The sequence below is a fragment of the Acartia tonsa genome, chromosome 11 (assembly GCF_053477335.1).
Source record: "Acartia tonsa isolate MP-2025a chromosome 11, ASM5347733v1, whole genome shotgun sequence".
In the NCBI taxonomy this organism is placed as follows: domain Eukaryota; kingdom Metazoa; phylum Arthropoda; class Copepoda; order Calanoida; family Acartiidae; genus Acartia; species Acartia tonsa.
This window is the reverse complement of record NC_137270.1, coordinates 20,216,552-20,229,421: the sequence shown is the minus strand read 5'-3', so window position 1 is coordinate 20,229,421 and position 12,870 is coordinate 20,216,552. Positions and strand designations below refer to the sequence as shown.

The 12,870-nt window shown below is 36.7% G+C and overlaps 1 protein-coding gene across 1 annotated transcript; it reads right to left on the bottom strand.

The window, feature by feature from the left end:
* Positions 1-9,200: 9,200 nt before the first annotated feature.
* On the bottom strand, positions 9,201-12,217 carry LOC145331170 (uncharacterized). The gene is made up of 2 exons (XM_080175795.1): positions 11,692-12,217; positions 9,201-11,413 (listed from the first exon to the last, which is right to left on the bottom strand). Exons 1-2 carry the CDS (start codon positions 12,215-12,217, stop codon positions 9,201-9,203), a joined length of 2,739 nt encoding a protein of 912 aa, XP_080031921.1.
* Between the last annotated feature and the right edge of the window lie 653 nt (positions 12,218-12,870).

Here is a 12,870-nt window from a genome sequence, read left to right as displayed (position 1 = left end):
TTAAAACCAAGAATACCACTTTTAGGAATTTACTCATACATAATTAATTAAACTACTCTTGGTTATTATTTAGGATTCAGTTTTTGGATTTAGGGGTTTACATTCTATACTCTCTGTAATTGAACAATTTATACAGAATTCCAATATCTTTACTATTAATTAGAAACCTGATTAAAATCAGGATTATAATTTGCTAAATAACCAACTCAACAATTAATGTATAAGGATTGATATATAATCCAGATAAATATCTGGATCAAGTGTTGGGGACCTTTTTTGACTGCTAGAAAATTGCTTTTTGCTCTTTTGTAGCGACTTGGCTGTGTTGATATCGGCGACGCCATTGGCTAAAAATTGAAAGGCCCAATTGAAAGCCGGCAAAGGGTCTACGGGATAAGGACACACAGTTATTTTACCCCTTCTCCCTCTATTGTTTTACTTTACTAACTCAACACAGAGCTGTGTATGTTGCCCCAGGATAGTAAAAGTATTAATTTCAAAGGTTTGTTAACTGAATCTCTTCAGGGAGTAAGGGGACATTGGGCTGTTTATTACACTAGTCTCCAAAGTTTTTATTGGTTGGCCTAACAATTTTGGGGAATTTTTAGATTAGTTGGTTCATGAAGTTGAGTACTTAAACGTTTCAACCACTAAAAAAAAGTTAATTTTGTGCATCATCATTGGGGATGTACATCAATTTATCGGCCATTGTCTTATCCCTTTAGAACCCTGGAATCTATCTCTCTCTTTTGAAGTATTATATAAATTTTGTTGAACAGTCCCAGGATTAAATTTGGTTTCAGATGAATAGTTAAAGTAAATTAGGAAAGTTTCCTCCGGCATCTCTGAAAAGTTGTCGCCTTATCATTGGTGGGTTCAAGTATTGGATCTGAATATAAATATCAGTCCTTATCTCCATTTGTTTATTGTTATGTAATGTTGCACTATGTGTTTCTACTTCTTTGGAAATTCCTCAAAGTGCCTTGTAGAACAGAGAGCCCCCTAAACCCAATATAATTTGAAAGAAAGTAGGGGTAGTTAAATTTGTTTGTTTATTACTCTGGGTCAGGTTTTGTTAGGTTGTATTGAAACTTATTAGTCATGCAGGGTTAAGGCAAAAACATAGGTGAGACATATAACATTTTTAAAAACTAATGATGGGAAGGGGGATTGATCATAGCAAGATAGACACTTTTAACTCTTAACGGTCGGGGGGGGGGGGGGGGGGGGGCGTTGAACGCCCCCCCATCCGGTTTTTTCTATCTCATTTTCTGTGTGTGAAAGATAAAGAGCCCAAACTGCTTGACTTTTTAAGTATGGGTATGACACACAACTGAGAGTTGAAATTTTTTGAATATCTCCATCCTGGCGGGCACAGGATACCAGCAAACCTGGCAGGGTCATCCAGGTAAAGAGCAAAAATATTTTTTTGACTAAAACAAAGCATTTTATCATACCAAAATACTAAAAATTCCTCTAGTAGTACATCCTTATATGAAATACAGGTGTTCAAGTCACTTTCAGGTTCCAGGTATGATCCTGCAGGTCCTGATCCTCTAGGTCTCCAGAAATCTTTATAAGGCTCCTGTGGCCGCAATTTTTGAGTTAGAGACTTCAAATTTTAAACTTAAGCTTTTCTTACATGTCTACATAACGTATTAAAATTTCATGAAGATCCGCCGCCGTTTTCCCGCTGACCGCCGACTGCGGCGGCTGGCAGCTGCCAAGTACAGCTGCGGCCGCTGAAATTTATATTTTGATATTTCTAATGTAAAATTTACATAAAAATAAACATTTTCTGGGAAAATTTTTTTCTTCTAGCTTCAAAAATAAGAAAATTACAGCCGTTTGAAATTTTTAAATAAAAAAAGACCTAAAAACAAAGGTTGTTAAATAAAAGGGTGAAGGAAGCGAAAATTGACTTAGACTTATAAAAGGTCGGAAATTCATTATAAAACAGGGGACTTGCACAAAAAAATTTAGCCCTCTAGCTCTAATAGGAACTGAGATAATTAGGGGGGGCGTTGAACGCCCCCCCCCCCCCCCCCCCCCCCCGACCGATTAAGGTGCGGCAAGGGGCCGGACTGTAAAGGGTTAAAAAGCTACATTTTAGTACCATGCCACCATTAATCCTCGTCCCCCACTGAAGGAAGGCTACAAATTTACTTTACTTTTCAATTTTTTGGTTAAAAGTTCAATCACAATGCAAGCCATTTTTAACACGGTTTCATCATATAAAAACTTATTTTCCAGTGATATACGATTTTAGAACAAAGCAAAAGATATTCAAATCTACAATTATACATACCTAATAAACAATGAATGAAAATTTTAATATTTTTATAAGCCCACAAGGCGATGACAGCAAATTTAATTTGTAATTGAACTCCGAGAAAGGTTAGAAGCCTAGAAAAGAATGCACCTTTATACACACACACACACACACACACATACTCATTCAACATGCACACCTATAGTACCCAAAAGTTTTCTTATTCGTTTGTTTATCAACTTTTGGGACTTTTATTGAATTTTGATAGATTGGTTCTTTAAGTTGAGTGTCTGAACGTTTCAAACAGTAATTGTACTCTACAGGGGTAATTTTGTGTATCATCATTAGGGTTTAACATTATACATTTATCGGCTATTATCTTATCTCTGCACACACATGATTTTTATATATATGTCTCTTTGTTCTTGTCATATTTAAAACTGCCGTAAAACATCCATACGTTTTCTCTCGGTGTGATTGTACCATAAGCTTATTTTAGGTCTTCTTAGGGAAAAAAGCTGTTACAAAAAAAAAATTATCACTAAACCTTTTTAAAGTGTCTGTTATAAACCAATGTCATATATTATCTGTCTGTTTGTTTTCATATCTTGAAGATTGTGTAAACGGCTAGACCAATAGTTCCAAGATTTACAAGAAAGTTTGATTAACCCATTAGTGCCGAACCGGGTTTTAAAACCCGGTGCCAGAAAATGTAAAAAAAACCGGTTTCCGGCTTCATAATTGCATCATTCTCAGTATGAATCCCCCCTCTACTACCCTGGCTTTCATTTCCCCCTGGAGCAGGCAGTTTTGATTACTTCCGTTTGCCGGTATAGATCAACAAAGTTTGAAAATCATGACAATTCAAAATACCCCATCTAACTTTTTTGTTTTTATAGTAAAGTCGCTGATTTTTTTCGTTAAATCTAAAGTTTATTGACAAGTACATCTATTTGTGAATTCGTTTTATTTAAATTATTATTTTTTATATGATTTTTTTATCGTTTTTTTACGCCCTATATAGGCCCGGTTCGGCATTTCCATTTTGAGTCTGAAATTTTTATTACCCGGTTTCACTAATAGATCTTTTTTGACAACAACAACAAAACAGGGTTTTTTTACCCGAAATCGCCGGCTAAACACGAAATTTGAAATAAATCGCTTCGTATTATACTTGTAGCTCTTTAGATTACATGAGGTTGTGTAGTTTTCAATAACGGATCGTATCAAAGTTCTAAAAAGTGTTCATCTCACTTTTGGCGTTCAAAAATTACATTTTTCGATTTTTGTTCAAAATAACCGGGTTTATACAGGTCAACCGGGTTTTAAAACTGGGGGAAAGCACCAAAAACGGGTGTTAATGCCTGGTTGGTATTTATGGCCAAGCCGAACCGGGTTTTTTTTGCAACTTTCCTGTGCACGCCACTAGAGCAAAACAAAAAAATACGAATTCCGTTTTGACCATTATAAAGCTTCCCTGAAACTTACAGCTCGATCGGCCCATAAAAGTGGCGCTCGGCACTAATGGGTTAAAGCAGGTTTCAGGCTATTCAGAGCAGTTGAGAGTATTTCAGTCCCATAGAAAATATCGCCCTGCGAAATAATCATCACCCCATCGCCCTCGCAAAGAATGACTTTAAACACGAAATCAATTATTGTACCATACCCAATACAAAATCGGGACAGGTTCTCCGCCCTGTGGACAGAGTTACATATATCTCATACCCCCGCTATTCTTATACTTTAATATATATATTTTTACATGAATTGTCAAACGATTGTTTCCAGAAAAAAATAAACCTATGGGTTTTAAAAATAAAAGTTTATTTCTATCCAGTGACTTATATATGCAATGCATGTAATTTTAAATTTCATGTTAAATCAAATTCATATATTTATGATGAATTTTGTTTTAGTTTTCATATTTTATTGTCTTTTCCAAGAACTAAAGTAAACGGTGAACAATAATGGATAATAATAAAGTGTATTTTTTTGTTTTTTGTACTTCATAAATAGAATATTTACTTTCCAGTATGGCTTCGAAACCGATTAATATCCGATGGATTAAAACCGGTTCTCAGCCATACTGAAAAAACATGTATAGCATCATATTACAGACAATTTTCCAGGAATAATAAATAAAAAGATATGAAATCCAAAACCCTCAATGCAAACAAAACTAGTTTTATTTTTTAATTTTTTTAATTTTATATTCGCGGAAAGCTGTCTTTAATACGATGTGATAAATAACTATTATTTATTCTACAGGAAGAATATACTCGAACATGACACAGTTCCAATAGCTAGCAGATATGTTTTTCTGTAAAAATCATTTGCTAAACAAAAATATTTATGTAAAGGGGGGGGGGGGGTTTAATGCAGCCATCTCGTAATCAGTGAGCAAATGACACTTAGAATTCGAATTTCGATCTGAACTTTTGCATGAGTAATCCTTGGTAGGTCTATTTTCCCTAAATCGAACAAAAAGTTGGAAAAGTAACGGCTAGCGGTTCAGCCGTTCAGCCGAATTTAGCCTATTTTCAGGGTAAATCCATCATCAATTACGTAGGAATCAACTTTTTAACACATATTTTTGGTTTAATTCATGTTAAATGATAGCAATAACCATTTTTAAAACTTCTAGCACCAACAGCTACCGTGTAGAACCGTTTGATAGCGTTTTGGAGTAGAAAAGAGTTTTATGTTGAGAGAGGTTTCGTGACTAATTTGCAATATAGATATAATTTGCAATATAGATATCAAAAAAATGACCAAACAGCTGAGCCGCCAGCCGTTAGCCGTTACTTTTCCAACTTTTTGTTCGATTTAGGGAAAATAGACCTACCAAGGATTACAAAGCAAAATTTCAGATGGAAATTCGAATTCTAAGTGCCATTTGCTCACTGATTACGAGATGGTTGCATTAAACCCCCCCCCCCTTTATGCAATTTTTTTAAAGCAATGTTAAAAGGAGAAAAAGTATGTAATATTAAAGGTTACTGTTGTTGATGTTATGAACTAGGTAAGTGGGTCATATTTATTCAAGATTTTGCATGACATTCTCATTGTTAAATTCTTATTTATATTTTAACAATTATGTTTAAAGAAAAAGAAAATAGCGAGTTTCAAATGATAATTATAAAATTTGTCAAATCTAATCTGATAAATTTGATGGATTATGTATATGGTGAAAAGATACAGCGAGAATCAATTAATTTTATGTAAAATTTGAAGGAAAAATGTATTACAAATGAATTTCCTTTATAAACTTGTATAATCTCCCTTCACCACATTGGGACCAATTGAGGCCCCATGCATATTGTTTTTTTTGTGTGTATGAGTTTTTTTGTATGTACTTCTTTAAGCTATGCTGTTTTTATTGTGCTTTTCAACAATAAAAACCATGCTGTTTTTTCCTAAAAAAGTAATTAAACACAACATAACTTTTAGTCTAAAATATTTATAAAATTATAATACTTATATTTGATCTTTAATATTTATTTTTGAAATTAAAAAAAAATCATTTAGGACTGTTTAATGGCTATTCATTCATATCTAAGCCATGACATGCTAAATAAAGACCCACGATTATTGTTTCAAAGATGACACGACGAAAGAAAAAATAATTAGCCCTCAAGGGCGCGGCGTCATAACTAAAGACATTTTATTGTTCAAACTATCTAAGAAGGGGGTAATATCATATCAGGAGTATAACATTACAATTAGGCTTTTATTGCATGTGTATTTTAACATTTTCCAGTATGGCTACGAAACCGATTAATATCCGCTGGATTTAGAACCAGTTCTTAGCCATACTGAAAACTAATGCATAGCAGCGTATTACAGACAATTTTCCACTAATATTGAAACAAAAATCATAAAATGAGACTGATAAGACTTATTTTTATTCTTTAATATCTGCAGAAAGCTGTCTATAAAAAGATGCGATAAATAACTATTTTTTATTTTGGATTCACTTCTATGTAAGCTGTCTATACTTGTCTATCAATAAAACTTGTCAGACAATATTGTCTGCTATCGTTAGGGCTTGGCAGCCGTTAGTTAAAAAAAGGCGGTGCTTTCCCCAAAAAGTGCCTTGCGACCACAAACCCCCCGCTTACTTTTGAAAGTAACTTTTGCCTGACTTCTTTTGGGGTATTAACCCTCCCTCTTTTTATCCTATACATGAATCTCCTGCTGGGAGGGGGGAAAGGGTCTTAACCCTCCCAGGCTACCCTGGTAACCAATCTAAATTAATCTAACCTGGCCCAAAGAAATAAACAACCTTGATTAATTTCTGTGCTTGGCTAGACCCTGAAGGAAAATTAGTGCAGATGACTGCGGCTGCCGAGCCCTGGCTTTATGATTTAAATCTGTTAAGTTTTTATTTCTCTAGCAAAAGAAATTTAAAGTTTGCATTTCTTATTATTTTCTACGTGTGTTTGCAATCAGGGAGGGAATGGACAATGGGCCGTTTATTGCACTAGTTCCCAAAGTTTTATAATAACGTTTTCTTATAGCTGAAAGACTGCCACAAGTAGACCTAATATCCCAAATTTGAAGCCTTCTGTTGTAAATGTCGTTGGCATTTTAAAATGATATTTTAGGCACATAAAAATTTTGAAAGTTCTTCATTGCCCTGATAATATGTTTCTCCTAAAATAATGATGAATCTCCATATCCCATTTCCTCCCCTGATCATGGTGGAACGTATTTACCAATATATAAGAGCTATATAGGAACCAAAATTGACTTTAAAAATTCCATGTCACAATATTCACGTATTCTAAAACAATTATTTGTTTTTACAAGCATTTTTAGTAGCGAAGCTACTCCGTAAGTATTCGTCTGTCTGTCTGTAATAACTATATGAATAGTTGTGTCACAGTTTGACACATATGATTCTAGAACCAGGGATCTGGAGGGATAAGACAGTGGCCGATAAATTGATAAAAAAATACCCTTTCTGTAGATTAAAATTAGTGGTTGAAACGTTTGAACACTCAACTTAATAAATCAACCAATAAAATTTACTAGAGTCCACAAAGTTGTTAAGCCAACGAATAAGAAAACTTCATTATAAACTTTGGGGACTAGGCTAATAAACAGCCCATTGTCCCATCTCTCTTTGCTGTAGAATTCTATGACCTTGAATAGGGATTTACATTAATTTTCTTCTCACTCACTTTTTATCAAACATTGCAGGTTTTTCTTGGGGTAAAGGATACTGTAAATGACTGGAAGGTCAGGGATCTAAAGGGATAAGACAATGGCTGATAAATTAATTTTAATCTCAAATTTTGACACACAAAAATATCCTTTTTGTATATTTAAATTAGTAGTGGTTGAAACGTTTGAACACTTAACATAATAAATTAACCTATCACAATACAGTAAAAGTCCCCAAAGTTGTTGAGCCAACGAATAAGAAAACGTTTTCATAAAACTTTTAGGACTAGTGTAATAAACAGCCCATTTTTCCCTCACTCCTAACAAAGACAATTATTTCAACATTGAGTATATTATTTACAGGTTATCCCAAAATTTATTACTAAAATTTCCTGTTTGTTAAGTGAAGAAATGGGATGATAGAACTGTAAATGAATCTGGTACATTAAGCTTTATAATTACGTTCTCTCATTCGTTTGCTTGATTTAAAGAATAAGTTTGTTAAACAGTTAGAAAGAAAAAGTACACAATATAGGTATGCCACGCTTTTAAAAGTTTAAGAGTGTGTGTTTTTTTTTTATCGAGGGAGGGAGAGGACATTAGACTGTAAATAAGACTATAGGACCTCCACATTTATACCAACAGTATCTTATACGTTGGCTCAAAAGTTTGAATACTTTTATTCAATTTTGATTGGTTAGTTCAACCAATTTTTAATCTATGAAGAGGTAATTTTGTTTATCATCATCAGGTGTAATATCAAATTATCGCCCATTGTCCTATCACTTAAGATTCCTGATTTTTATGTGTGTAAGTGTCTTCGAATATAAATCTGGTGAATGGAATTATTTCTTGCGAAGTTGTGGAGGTGGAAATTTATGGAGATAATACTTAAATTTCTTTCATCGTATTATAAACCGCTTTCCGCGGATATAGAATGTACAATTATTAGATTAAAACTGGTTTTAATCTTATGATTGTACATTTCTATCTTCGTAGAAAGCGGTTTATAATACGATGCTAGACATAGTTTTTTCGTATGGATGAGAACCAGTTCCTATCCACCGGATTCGAATGAATACGAGAAAATGTTTTCCCGTGTAGCTTTGAAACCGATAACAATCCACTGGATTAGAACCGGTTCTGAAGCATAATGAAAAATAATGTATCGTATCGTATTAGGAACAATTTTCCACGAATAGTCAAATTTAAAATATAAAAAATCAGTACCAGTTTGGAACCCTGTTGTCTCTGTAGTTATTGAGATCTTAAGCTTCAGATCCAAAACCCTTACTATTTTATATAATAGGATATGCTATTTTTGCGTTACCTAGGATTTCATCACATTTTTAAACTGATGATTACCTCAAATCCAGGACCTATTAAAAACCAAAAATATCTTGTTTAGTCTTTGCCTAGGGTTCCTTTCTGGTAAAAAGTTTACTTTCATTACTCTTCCAGAGAAATGGTCTTCATAAATCACGGCCATCAAGCTATCAACTTTAGAGGTACAGTTTCTAGAATAATAAATGTATAAGTACAGATGTATAATCCATATAACTATCTGACCCAAGTGGTGGAGTCCTTTTTAGAGAAATGGTCTTCATAAATCACGGACAAAAAACTATTTACTATAGAGGCACAGTTTCTTGAATAATAAATGTATAAGTACAGACGTATAATCCAGACAACTACCTGACCCAAGTGGTGGAGACCCTTCCAGAGAAATGGTTTGTTTGTTTGTTTAGCCCATTTCTACTCATCCATTATCGTCGTTGTCACGTGTGGCCAGGTTCAGAAATCTGGCAGCTTCCATTGGTCGGTTCCATAGATCATAGACAGTGAGGTCGGTCCTGTTATTTGGGCAATCAAACAGGTGTGTCGTTGTGTGTGAAGGGTTTAAACAAAGTGGGCATTTGTCCTGTATAGTTGGATTGATCCGGGCCTTGTAACTGTACAGGTAGTTGCTGTATCCAGAGCGCAGCTGGGCTAATGTGGCTCTGGTGCATCTGGGGAGCTCCTTTTCAGATGCATGGATGGGTGGGGGTATGCTGTTTAGGACTTTATTAGGCAGCATTTCATTTATTGATTGTTGGACAGACTTAGTGTGAATTAATTTGAGCTTCCCTTTATACTCTTCCTCAGGGATATCAGGTCGGGACATCTGCCTGATTTCAGGTCCAAATCTGGAGGACAGAGTCTGCTTCATCTGACGGGGAGGGGGGGGAGCAGAGAGGTCGACTTTGTTAGGGTGGCTCGGTTTCTGTGTCGCCAGCAGAAATTGCTTACTAAGCATCTCACAATGTGCTTGGACCTTCATGACCTTTGTTTCAGAATGTAGATGGTCAATATCGGTCATTTTATGGCAGCCAGTGGCAGCTCTAAGAGCGGCATTTTGAGCTGTTTGCAGGCCTTGCCAGGATGTCTTGCTTAGTGAGGGTGTCCAGATATGGCAGCAGTAGTTAAGTTGGGATACACTGATAGCTTTATATGTATTAACTATCACTTCCTCTTCTTTGCCCCAGTCTGAGCCAGTCAGGGCTTTAAGGATGTTCGTCTTGGACTGGACTTTGGTTTTAAGGTCAGAGGCATGCTGCTTGAAAGAAAGTAGGTTATCAAATGTGATCCCTAGAAACTTAGGTTTCTTGACTGTTGGTACCTGTTCTCCGTTAATCTGAACATCTAGATCTAAGTTACACTCATTTGAAGATGTTGTGAAAAGTGTGGCTGAAGATTTTGATGGGGAAATTTCAAGGTTCCTGTTTTTAAACCAGATGTTCAGGGTTGCCAAGTATTGATTTATTTCCTCGACAATCGGTTCTATCTTGGGGCCGGAATTCAGGATGTTGGAATCGTCTGCATATGTTTCTAGTCTGATGTTTCCAGGGGGGTAGGGCATAGATGACATATATAAATTAAACAACATGGGGGAGAGAACTCCACCCTGGGGTACCCCTTGTTTAACTTTCCTGTATGAAGAAGTTGAATTTCTAAATACAACGTAGGTTTGTCTGCCTCTCAGGTATGCACATAAAAACCGTTTTATGTAGTCATTTAGGTTCAGATGATTAATGTCGTCTAGTAGGATGTTGTGGTCCACCGTGTCAAATGCACGTGACAGGTCAATGGCAACACTTACGGTTCTGTGGACAGGTTTTTTCCTGTTTAGGCCTCTGTTAATGTGGTCCAGAATACTCTGGAGGGCTGTACCAGTAGAGCGACCTTTGCGGAAACCATGCTGGTGATCTGCTAATTCTACTGCCTCAGTGACAGCAGGGAGAATGAGGGCTTCCAGGATTTTAATTGCTGGAGACAGTAAGGATACTGGCCGGTAGCTGGAGCCTTTGTCAGCAGGTTTACCTGGTTTAAGCAAAGGGCTGATCTTACCCGTCTTCCAGATGTTGGGAATGACGGATGTTTCCATGCATATGTTAAAGATGTTGGTTAGGTAATTGATGGCGTTTGGACCAATGTTCTTTAACATAATTGGGGACAGGCCATCAGGTCCTATGGCTCTGGAACTCTTGGACTTTTTGATGGCTTCTAACGTCTGGGCAGGTGTAAATGTAACCTTAGAGTCTTTAGGTTTACATTTTAGCTTTCGGAGGGTGCCTCTGAGAGCTTTGACCGGTTTCTTGTCTGAGGAGGGGGTGTATTGAGCATTAAATTTGTTTGCAATAGATTTAGCATCAGTTGTACATTTATCGTTAAAACAAATACCTTGGTTGTCAGGCTGGACTGGATTGTTATTTAAGCTCTTTATTGTCTTCCAGAGCTTCTTGGATCCTGCTTGACAGCTGTCGATGTGTTCCTTCCATTTCTGTTTCCGATGTTCACGGATTGTTTTTGTGATGTTGTTGTTGATTTCAGGAAGTCTTGGGTCATCAGGATTGTTTTTTCTGATGTTGTCTCTATCATCCATGAGTTTAGCAGTTTCGGTGGGGAGGGCGTTGAAGATTTTGGGGATCCTGCCTGCAGGTATGTACTTTTTGGCAGCATTTTGTAGGGTATGACGGAAAAAGACCTCAGCTTTGTGTACACTTTTGATTTTTCTTGATTTTTAAATTTATCTTCAACATATTTTTGAAAATTTGGCCAGTTTGCTTTGGAAAAGTTGATAAAAGTGCCGTTTTTGGAATTAAATTTCTTGAGTTCTGCTTTTAAACTGATGATAATAGGTAAGTGGTCCGAGCTCATTTTGTTTGCTATTCTCCAGTTGGTATATGGTATCAGGTTGGCTGATACAATACTGATGTCAGGTGCTGTGGATGCTAGGTTGGTCACTCTGGTGGGCAGGTCATCATTTATTATGCCGCATGTTTGCCCAGTGATGATGTCGGCAAGAGAGTTGCCTCTGGTGTCATTAGTGGCCTCTGAATGCCAGAGTTGACTGTGAGCGTTGAAGTCACCTAAAACTAGGTAGGATTCACCTAGGCCGTCAAGGAGGTGGTTTAGTGGAGGCTCATAGGGGTGACCGTTCACATTAGCACAGCTGCTTTGTGGGGGAATATAAACATTTCTTATGTACAGAGTATTATTATTCACTCCAGGTATGCTGATGGTTATTGATTCCAGGAACGGGTCCTGTTCCAGGTGAATGGGTGTTGGTTCAACGGAGAATTTTACATCTTTGTGTACTAAAAATGCAAGTCCTCCACCTTTGTTTATACCTCTGTCTTTTCTTACCAGGGTGTGATTTGGTGTTTTGAAAGGTTTAGAGTCTTTCGTGAGCTTAGTTTCCTGAATAGCTGCGATGGGGATGTTGTCCTTTTCCATTTCGTGGAGAAGTTCATCAATTTTGCTGAGTATACCATTGATGTTGTATTGTAGGAAGTTCAGGTTTAAGCTTCGGTTGATAAATGGTTGATGAGTTGGGGGGTTGTTGGGGGGAGGGGGAGGGGGCGGGGGGGTAGATACATGGGGGGGTTGTGATCTTGAGGGGGGGTTGTCCGTTGGTGTTAGGTGTTTACAGCATGGTCCAAACCAGGTTTTAAATTTGCGTCGTTCTTTAGATGTTTTCAGTTGGGAACATTTAATGTGGATCCATTGTAAACAGTTGGTACATTGAACAGAAGTTGTAGATAGAATTTTTGAACAGATAACACAGTGCCAGATTTTGGGGCCTGGATTTTGTTCAATGCCAGCTCTAAGCAGAAGAAGCCGAATAAGGCCAGCTGGAGTTGCCTTATTCTTTGTCAAACATGTTAAAAACTCGATTCAGCTGAGGGATATTCCTCTTTGTCATAGATGTTAAAAAACCGATGGAAGCATTTGTGACGTAGATGGTGATGGTGACGATGTAGGTAAGGTAGATGGGAGATTGTAAGCGTTTGCTCTTGGCTTCTTCTGCTGCTGCTGATGGTGGTGCTGCTGCTGTTGAAGGTAGATCCGCGGCGTAGACGCGGCAAACATAGGATCCCAGAGAAATG